The 11,389-nt window shown below is 33.1% G+C and overlaps 1 protein-coding gene across 1 annotated transcript; it reads right to left on the reverse strand.

Annotated features, from left to right (window-relative positions):
* Positions 1-1,941: 1,941 nt before the first annotated feature.
* On the reverse strand, positions 1,942-6,573 carry cbln2b (cerebellin 2b precursor). Its single transcript, XM_066721226.1, has 4 exons — positions 6,463-6,573; positions 5,127-5,634; positions 3,301-3,420; positions 1,942-2,991 (listed from the first exon to the last, which is right to left on the reverse strand). Exons 2-4 carry the CDS (start codon positions 5,412-5,414, stop codon positions 2,794-2,796), a joined length of 606 nt encoding a protein of 201 aa, XP_066577323.1. The 5' UTR covers positions 5,415-5,634; positions 6,463-6,573; the 3' UTR covers positions 1,942-2,793.
* Positions 6,574-11,389: the final 4,816 nt, after the last annotated feature.

The raw sequence follows: 11,389 nt of genomic DNA on the forward strand, positions 1-11,389 counted from the left end.
GTAGGAAAGATTTCAGAAAACAGAAGCAATGTTGTCGCACAGAGAGTTGTTGGGGTTTTGGGACAAACACTCTAACCACTTTGTTGAAGCTACCTCCTTGGGGGCTTTCACAAATGTATGGTCATTAAGCTATTAACAACCAAACAAGCAAGAGGGGACAAATTGCCTCTTGTTGGAAAACATTCTTAAGTTATTAATTATTATGTTGCATTATTTAAAACAAAATTATTGTAATATTTCTCATTTAATCCATATTGAACATTTCAAATGTAATCCAACTGTAAACTGTAATTGAAAAACAAAACCTAAATATCTACATGCCTTTACAATTATTTTTTTATTGACTGGTTCAATTTTTGTGTCAATATTCTTTACAATAATTAGAATTGAAATAAAATCAGTTTAACAAATAACAAAGATCTCTGTGTTGATGTTGCTCAATGTAAAATAGATCAATCTTTAAGTAAAAGTGGAAAACCTATTAAATCCTATCCCTGTAGACAAGTGGGCTTTTACTGGGCTCCCAGAAACCTTTTACTTTGTAAAACCCAAATCCCAAACACACCTATGCATGGTTCTTCCAGATAAAAGAATACAAATTTAATAAATAATACAATTTTACCACAGTCGTCTAATGGATAAATCTGTCAGGTAAAATCCACAGTATAGCATGAATTTCTGAATTAAGCAACAGTATGATGCATTTTACATAGAAAATGCAACATGTTGCATAATGTAAAGCATGAGTTGATGCACGATAAAACATGTATACTGTTCTGGGAAATAAATACAACATTTCAAAATCATTATCAATTCCATTATACATGTTTTTATTATTATTTATGTATGTATTTATTTATTTATTTATTTAAATGTTCAGCATCTAGACAAAAGTCAGACTTGTATCAGGTGAAATATATTCTAAATGTAATAGGCAAATGTATGTAGTTCTGTGTAAAGACGTTAAGAAAATGCATTTCCTGTATTTGGTTCAAGTATGTAACTTAAGCTATTTCATGACAGAAAATCTGATGCATGGCATGTATTGAGAATAATATAACTTATTTACTCTGAGATTATTATTTTGTATAAACAATATGGATGTAAGTACTTTGCTGTATAACCTTTGGTATCACATATGCGGTGTGCCTTTTGAATCTCATGTTTAGTATTGAAGAATACAAGGAATTGTATTCATAAAGCGTTAGTTTCTTTAAAAATAATTGCCGAGGCTGCACGTTGTAATTGATCGGGCATTATGTGTTGTTTTCTTGTGTCTCTAAAATGAACAAGCTCACAGCAGGTACGCTGCTTGTTTTCCATGCATTTTAATGGCGCTCTCCATCAAGGAGACTGTGTGCTGTTCCACTTTTAACAAGAGAAACGGTCCAGAAGACAGATTTATCTGAGTCCTGCTATTCTTCAACCGTTTATAATAGTTATCCAGTATGGATATATTATCCTCTATACATGAATAAAACATTGTGAATGTCTATTTAATAATAATAATAATAATAATAATAATAATAATAATAATAATAATAATAATAATGTCGCCATATGTAAACTATCAGATTTTCCCATCAGATCGGATGGATGAAAGCGTTCGCAAGATTGACGCAGTTTGTGGACTGGGCAGCGCGCTTCAGGACCATGGACAAGGCCTAAAACAAGAGCAACTGCTGTTGGCATTCTGTCTTATCACTGTCCCCCCTATTTTAATGTAAAGTTGTAAACACTGGTGAATGGAGGAATAACGACTGTTAACGCAAAATATTTTGTTAAATGTGATGCATAAAAAATGACATGCATAGGAATGGAAATATAGTTTAAATATATGACGCACAATGGTGATGTCTGCTATGGTAAAACAAACGGCGTTACTATAGGAATGAAAGTTCTGAAAATAAATAAATAAATACATAAATTAATTAATAAGCAAACAATACATATTATTTTATTTTGGCGGGATATTGTATGATGACTTTGTATTGTTTTCACAACATACTTAAACATCTGTGAGCAACGTCACTGAACAAAGATATCAGTCAAAGCTACGCACATCCGAAATGTAGGAGAGACGATATTGTGAACATGTAGTTTATAAATTGGATTAAACGTTTAGTAAAATATGTCTCCAATATTGGAAGATGTCTCCAGTAACAGAAATATGACGCCGTTTTCTTTTTTTAACAATCATTTTAAACAGTATGCGTCTTATAATTGACATATGTTCAATATGTTCAGCATCCAAAGAGAAAACACCAGAAACAACACGAAAACAAAAGATCTTCCATTCGTGCAAATTTGCTTTTGTTGATAAAGCACTTCTTGACACAGGAACGTCCAAAATTTCCACACATTTACTGGACTGAAGCCATATTTTTCTTTAAGGCTATACAAACACAAAAGAAAGCATTGACAGACACACGCAGTTCAGGGCTTTAATTCTTCGGCTTGAACGGCTTCACATTAATTCAGTAGTCCAAGTATACTGAATTGTCTGTGGACAACAAAAAAGTCAATGGATTCCCCAACAATAAAATCCCAGGATGGATTGAACTTCACTTGTATAAACTGCACAGGTCGATAAATTCGTTTATCCTAGAGATTACAGTAATCAGAAACTAATTGGAAGTGCGGGCTCCAAGGAAACGTCAATAGTCAACGTAAATATTTTAATTGGGCGGAGATCTGTCTGCGTCGCTGGCAGTTTTGTTTGAATGAATGGCATATTTTCATGTTCTTCTATCACAGAAGAAGTCACTGGAACAGAAATCCTTGAAAATATGTTTATAGAGGAAAAACTAAGAAGCCAGAAAAGGTCGAGTATTTCCATCCGCCCATGAGATTACCCCTTTCTAGTTTGAGATAGACCCGGTCCTCCCGCTCCACATGCAGCAGCACTCCGTTGCTGGCAGCCTCTCTAGTAACATCCTGATCCCCGGCAAACGCTGAGATGACTGGGTATTCATTTTGCATCAGGTTTACCTAAACAAAAGAATGAAAATAGCAATGAGTGATCACAATATACAATAATAGCAGTCATAAACATTCACACAATTAGGATATTATTAGTAATAGTAGTAGTATTTATTATAATTATGCTTTATAAGATATGCATTGATGAGAACCCAGTTGTATTTCATCCTCTCTCATACAGTGCAACATAACAGATATATTCCACCATACATCCATTAATTATTTAAAATCCCTTTGATCATGTTTGCATATCCAAACCGAATAATGCACTCTGACTTTCACTCGAATATAATGTGAAACCCATGCAGCTGTGCTCACCTGTATAGTCTGTCTGTTGTAGACCTTGACCACATGGAAGCTGAAACTGTAAATTCCTCTCCTTGGAGCTTGAAATACACTTGATTTAAGGTCGAAATGGTTGCCAATATTAACTAATACCTGCAACAACAGTAAGATAACATGACATGTCAACTTGTTTCCTTAACTCGATGAAATTACATGTTTAGAGAAGTATAGGGGGGGGGTGCAGAAGAATAGGATACAGTGATCTAAAGAAGCAGATACTGTGCAAAAGGGCAAAGTAAAGAAGTCATGGGAAGCATCGCGTATGTTGTTTAAAAAGATGATCTCCTGAAGGTTAATTAGGTTAAATTTATCAATGTATATCAATGCAGTTCTTAGCTGAAGGTCTTTGTAAAAAAATAACAGTTGGTAAGATATCTCACTTGAAAAAGCTTCATATTGGTGTATTTTTATTTTCCTATATAGTAAATCGTGAATTGCGTGATGCTCTTTGGTTATTTGTGTAAATGTTAGTGCTGACGGCCAATTAGTGAGCCTCATTAAGTCCTGAAATGACTATCAATTTATTCACGTATTTTATTCATAACAAAGTACAAGTGAATTGGCACATGCACTCAATCGCATACACTAAGCCACCAACCAGGGAAAAGATGATTATGGTTAACAGATGTATTTGGTTGTAGGTGACTTTTATTTTTTGCTTGCGCTGCAGCGTAAATATCAAGAAGAAGAAAAAGAAGTCCCATACTTGGTCTAACACAAGGACACACTGAAACTGCCATGCTAGTGGTTTATACAATATTCTCTATTTACAATTAGCCTCGATCTGTGTTGTAGAAATGGTCAAATAGGTATTGCTTACATTATGTTTTAAATGTTTGTTATTATGTGTACTTCATGTATAGGATACACACTGTGACGTCTTTAAACATCCCTGTGCTGAAGCTAACCAAATATGAGCAAACAATTTAATTACGAATTTATTTTGTTATCTTAATACTGTCAATGCGGTGTTCAGACATTTAGTGCCAAGATATTGAGATGAAATATTTGTTTCTTTGTATCAAGCATATGCATAAACATAGGATAATGTATTAATCAATTATGTGTTGGGTGGAGTGGAAACTGCTAATGACATAGACTGTCTTTTCAAGTTTCACTCACATAAAAGGCACAGCACATACACTTCCTTGTGTATCTAGGAAAGATCAGCATAAAGTTTATTGCGGTTGTGACTCCTAAATCAGCGAGGATCCAATGATCGGCATCTTAGCCCAAACATTTGACTTTTTAATGAATCTTCATATATATATATATATATATATATATATATATATATATATATATAACTTTTAGTCTTATGTATTTCTGTTTAAAGTTTGTTTTCTTAGCTTTTTATTAATAACATAATTTGATTAATACAGGTAATATTACTGATTTGGCGACTGTTGAATATCTTAGGTTACTGGCATACTTAGTCTACCTGCCGTGTGTATATGTGTTTTTAATATAATAATATGTAATCAATATTAAATTACTCGTGGAACTGCCTCTATTAACCCCAGGGTACATACAATAAATTAATAAATCCAGGTAACACATTTTATTTGAAATGCAAAGTATCAAGATGGACTTTGGAACGTTATTTGAATTAACCTTAATTGGTAATTACATTATAATGATGGTATATTTTAAAACAGCAGTCTCAATAGTACATATCAATTCACAGGCTACATCATATATCATCTTTTTATATTTCCTTGAATTAATTATAGTAGTCTGTGCAGTTCAATGCTCATTTAGGTATTATGAGTTGATCTATGTCCAATGGGATGTCTAACCTGGTCGAAGTAGATGGTCATGGTTGTGTTGCTCATTTCAGAAGGCTCGTGGTTGGTGCCCCTAACGGCGGAGAAAGCCACCTTGGCGCTGCCAGATCGGACAGATATCCCAAGCGAGGAGGTGACCCCTCCGTCTGAGGAGGGGTTCGAGTCACAAACCACCAAACACTTCCCTTCCAAAACGATGGGCTCCGTGTCATTCTGTCCCAGGGCAAAAGTAGCGCCACATCCCAGGAGAAGGGCCAGCGCCAGCATGGTATAAGGTCCAGGACAGCTTGCTGGCACCATGATCAAGACAAGAATCCTGTGCACACTGATCTTAACGATCAGCCCCTTGGAGGGTTGTTGTGGCTCGATCACCTGCTCCAACCTAACCTCTCTCTCTCTCTCTCTCTCTCTCTCTCTCTCTCCTATCTCTCTCACACTCACTCTCTCTGTCTCACACACTATCTCTCTGTGTGTCTCAATGGTTAAAAGGATGGTCCTCAGATTGCTCGCGTGATCAAACCTGGCAATTAAAAAAGGAAGATCGTCAGTATTAGGCTACTATCTATATCTATTAAGCCAAAGACAAAACATCATTACATGTGTTACATACCGAATATACAATAATATGAATGAGAAAAATAGCACATATCTATGAAAAAGGGGGTAACATTGTTTCTCCTATGCTCCTGGTATCCGGCAAATAAATAACTCCAAAATACTGATAAATAGTCAAATTATTAAGAACTTTATGAATCCGAAAGTATACACATTGCGCATGGAATAAAACAAGTATACAACAGTTTATCTTAATAAGGTGTCTTTATGTATGTAGGCTACGTATGTATGTATGTATGTATGTATGTATGTATGTATGTATGTATGCATGTATTTATATATGTATATATCAGTATATCCTAAAGTCATAGCAAAATAATAACGTAACTATTTTAATGGGTTACAATAATAATAATAATTAAGCAAACAAAATATATACAATTTAAGTGCAAATATAACCAGAATATACATTTTACATGGCCATATCTATCTATCTATCTATCTATCTATCTATCTATCTATCTATCTATCTATCTATCTATCTGTATGAAAATATTCATACACACAAACATCGCTTTTTCTTGCACACCACCAGGCTACTTATACATTTATCATAAGACAACATCAATAAGCCTGAGGCAAAACTTGTACATTTTATTTTAAATCAAGGCATCCCTGTCAATAATGTTGCTCTCTTGTTAATAAGCATACATTATATCTGTGATGCCTCGAAATTTAAAATAGCCTGAAATAAATAAAAATAAAAACTTATATGTGCCCCATGAAAGTTTACCTGATATATCCATGGCGTCAAGAGTGGGTTTAAAGTATGCTCCTGAATAAGCAGAAACCATGAGTGAAAGTGAGCTGATACTGGGCTGACGGAGAAGAAAAGAGGAGAGATCTTGCCTCTCCCGCCCATCCCTTATGTTTAAGTACAGGTCTAAGTTAGGTAGGAAGTAGGTATTACAAGAATGCAATAACCACAAACCCGCCTGCGATATAAATGGCGTTGTTTATTAAAACCGGGGAAGACAATCACACTGTTTCAGTGAACACATGCAATTTTAATAGATATTTAATCAGTTCTCACAATTGGAGGTCTCGTAGGTGGATAACGTACAAAGCCTGAACAATATTTGTAAAACCCTTTTGTAAATCACAAAAAGAAAATCAGAAAAAACAACATCATAATAAAAAAGTCTACAAAAACATCATAAACGGCAAAAATATAAATACCAATGGTGATACAATCTCTCTCTCTCAATTACGTTTAATATGAAGGTGAAATGGAAACAAAAAAGACATGTGGGTATGTGTACTCATTCATGATTTGTAGATTTTATTACTGTTCAGCAAGCCGATAATCCAATTTAATTAACTATACATGTGTCACTAATTTGTGTTTATGAGCCACGCTTTGTTAGCAGCAAAGCTAAAGAGATACTTTTGCACCACCCAGTGTATGAAAAGTGCTACATCATGACTTTGTTTAAAAGTAGTTCTTGATTTTGTTATTGTTGGTTGCATTGGTAGTAGTAGTAGTAGTAGTAGTAGTAGTAGTAGTAGTAGTAGTAGTAGTAGTAGTAGTAGTAGTAGTAGTAGTAGTATTGCAGTAGTAATCTCTCCCATTAATTGTTAGTATGCACCTTTAAAACACTATTTGATAGGGTTGTTCAAATAATTCACCGGGCAGGGATATTTTTGAAACATTATTTAGATTTTCTCAAGTAATGCAAAAACAAAAAAGAAAATAAAAAATAGGTATTCTTGTTTCGTAAACAATCAAAAGCAACACCACCGTCTCTTTACTTTTGCATCTGTTGTGTGTTTTAAAATTATCCTTCCTTCCTTCCTTTCTTCCTTCTTTACTTTCTTTCTTTCTTTCTCATGAAAATAATGTAAACTGTTAATAGCATTGATCCAGATAATTAAATGTTGCTTTGATTAAATATGTTAGAACTATGTGGTGAGCACTAATTGGGACATCCATCCATACAAAATAAATATCCAACATAGCTGTGAACCAATGAAAGACAATGATCACTTTAAAGAGCACACCTCACATAGTGGACCAAAACTGTTTTTCTGAAAAGGCCTCAAGTTCAGTTTGGCAAAGTGCTAAATAGTGAAATTAATGATGATGAAGTAGAAAGCACAACTAAAAAGAAAAAAGGCCCCAAACATACCAAGTGCCAACTATATACAAAATAATGGTTATGAATAGTTCTGTATGATGAACATCTAGTCTTAGAAAATATCAAATGCATGGCCCACCATTTTTCCTGGTTCTCCACAGCTTTGTTATTGTTAAAGGATATTCAGTCAGACTCCAGCAACATCCACAAATCTTGGTTTTGAGATGCCCAAGTGAATAAGCTAACGAAAAAAATCTGTATAAGGAATCTGCATGTCTAATATGTCTGAAAATGATTTTGCATATGGGCTGCTGAGCATTTACTTAACCTCTCTAATTAACTGCCAGTCTGCTTTCTTCATGTTAGTTAATTGGTGTTACTATGTCAGAAACACTGTTATAACTATGAAGTCTCTTTGTGATTCAGCATTTTTGCAAACGTTTAAAGGAGATTATATTAACATTGTATACTTTATTGTCATCTACCATGTGAGAGGTAGCAATTCACAGAACATTGTGGGCTTTTATTATCCATGTTTCTACATTTTTATGGTTAGAAAAGGCTCAATGTCTAAACACATTATAATAGAATGATTTAAGTCAAGTCTTATTCTTGCTGAAAGTGTAACTAAATTACATGGATCCATAAAATAATAATAAGATAAGGAATAACTTAATATACAGTAATTGTATTCATAAACCTGTCCAGAAGCTAAGAAAAATATAGTTTTCCTTAGAGAGCAGTTTACTTATGTGTAGTATAGTAATTTGTTTGCACTGAAAACTTCACCAGCTGCAGGAGGGTCAATCACAGATCGCTTGTCAGTTTAAAGTTGTTCTTTTCACAGCATGTGCAAATAGCATTTCTCTGGCTTTACAGACTATTTATTATAAATTGCCCTGTAGACATGTATTCACACATTGAAGATAAATTCACAGCTAGAAAATAAATAAGCTGCATTTAACAGTAAACCACATTTAAATTTTAAAAAGGAAAGTGGAAATTATACATACACATAAAATGAAAAATAATGTGAATATAACATTAGTTTAGCATGTCACTTTATTGAATATGTTGATATATATATTTCAGTTCCATTTATTGGAAATATGTACTTGCATATTTGTATATAGCAGAGAAAAACTGCATAGCTACAGAATTAATCAGACTACCAAAATGGTGCTAAACAGTAAATTACAGTATTTTACTTTGCAGAAAACAGTATATATATATATATTTTTTACCTCACCTGTTTGCTTTCAAAATATAGTACGTGTGTTTTGGGATTTAAAAAGGAATTTAAGCATGAGAGTATGAATTGGTATTTAAATGTGGTTTAAAATATCCAGCAATTAATAATTATTGGGTAGAATTACAGGCTAAGCCATGTTTCCAGTCATCCAGTCTGCCTCATTTAATTAGAAAAAGGGTATTCCTGAAGTAGAAATTATTTTTGCACTGCTACAAAGCTGCGTCATATTCAAAAGAGAACCAACAAAAATTGCAGAATTTTCAAATTTTCCATAGTATTTCCATATCCATTTTATAAATATCGTACCACCTCTATAAAACCAAGCAAACAGATACATATGGATTTGTGTCTCTTCTATTTTGTGCTGAGTGTTTTGTCAGAGAATTTGTATCTCTGTATTAGAAAACCAAAGTACTAAAACCCCAAACTTTGGTTTTAAATATATTCACTACTTATCAACCTCTAACTGATAGATGCTCCTAGGGTCCAAAAACATTTTTTTAATTAGTATTCTGCTTCTTACACTTATTTTAAATACCACAAAACAGAGCACATTAAGACATCTGTAACACATTATTATACATTCATAAATTCATTGTATCATTTTCATTACAATTTAAAACAATTAAAAAGTGAAATAATGATAATGATTGATTAATCACTCAAAATTGATGGGTTGAATTATTAAATCTAATTTATACTTACAATAAATCCATGTTTTATTATGATTTAATATAAAACAAAATGTATATTGTTTATGTTTAAGTGAAAAAAAAAAAACACTTGTGAAATTTGACACTTGAAATAATCTTTATTTTATATCAAATGTGCACTGTATGTATGTTTGTATCCCAAGGTAGTGAAACATTGACAGTTTTGTGTTATGGCCTAACAGGTTTTTTGTTTGTCTGGTTGTTTGACCTCAGGTTTGATTCTTTCTTGTCTGTACCATAAACCTTTGTGAACCTAACTCTGTCTAGTGAGCTTGAGTAAAACTCTCAGCTGCATTACAGATTTTTAATTCAATATTTGAAAACAAATATTAAACTCAGATACAGGTTATCTTATTGATGGACTTTTCCAGTAACACTCCAGTCCTTGATTGTACAGTTATGACCAGAATAGCACTGGCAAATATTAAAAGGTGCTTTTCCGTTTTACAGTTTGCTTATTATTATTTCATAAAGAGTGCCATAGTAAGAGTATAGTAATAGAGTTATACAACTTATTTACAAATGATTTGAATGACTCATTTTACAAATGTTTAAAAAGTTGAATGTCAATACTCTGACTTGAATAATCACCAGAGAATTCTAATGTGATATATATGTTTGTTTACTTTGTAAGCATCTAGAAGAACTGATGTGAATAAACATTGGATAGCACATGTATAATGATTAGCAGTCTCCTATATCAAAACAAGCAAACAAACAAATACAAGGAAATAATACCAACAACACAGAAAAGAGATGTAAGTTAAGATAAATATGATACATTTTTAGGGCAGTGAAGTCTGTGATGTTGTTTAATGATTTTGTTTTTCCCACATCACTGTGAAGGAGCAACATGCTGGTCAGTTACATAGTTTGAATTGTATTCCCTTTCATTCACCTCAGTTAATGTATTACTTTAATGCTGGGAAATAATTATTTGTACTTTAATTTAATTGTCCAAGGTACTCTGATGAATAATTTGATTACTTTTCAAATCCATTCAGTATTGAATCGTATGTTTATTATGTCATAATCAGTTTTGAAGTGAGAAATTTGAAATAGGCCCAAACCACTTTGAAGGATAAATTAAGGATTTACATGGAACCAAATGTAAGTCCCTGTAGAAGAGTCAGAAGGAGAATAGTAGAATTATTATTAGGACACCTAGATACTCATACTCATTAAAATATGTCATAAGCTATATCATGTATATGGATTGGAAAGGATCAAGTTTCTCATGAATCAGATGGTTAATTAATTAAGATTTTCAGCTCATGAAACATGGGACCAACACTTTACATGTTGCGTTAATATTTTTGTTCAGTGTGTTTGTGTATATATATATCCATTTGCTGGATGAAGGCCTCCCTAAGATGTTTTTCCATGTCACATCTGCAATGTGTATGATTTCATCTTCCCATCTTCTATGCGGTCATATTCCATTCAATAACTTCCTCTGTCCATCTTTGATCTGTTCTTCTTGCAGTGTGTCCGGCCCATTGCCATTTTAGCATTGCTTTTTCAATTATGTCAAATATTTTGGTTTGTTCTTGGATCCATTTGTTTATTTTTCTATCTTATTATATACATCTTTCCATGCTCCTTAGTGCTGTCCAC

This window comes from Amia ocellicauda, chromosome 2, assembly GCF_036373705.1.
Source record: "Amia ocellicauda isolate fAmiCal2 chromosome 2, fAmiCal2.hap1, whole genome shotgun sequence".
Classification (NCBI taxonomy): domain Eukaryota; kingdom Metazoa; phylum Chordata; class Actinopteri; order Amiiformes; family Amiidae; genus Amia; species Amia ocellicauda.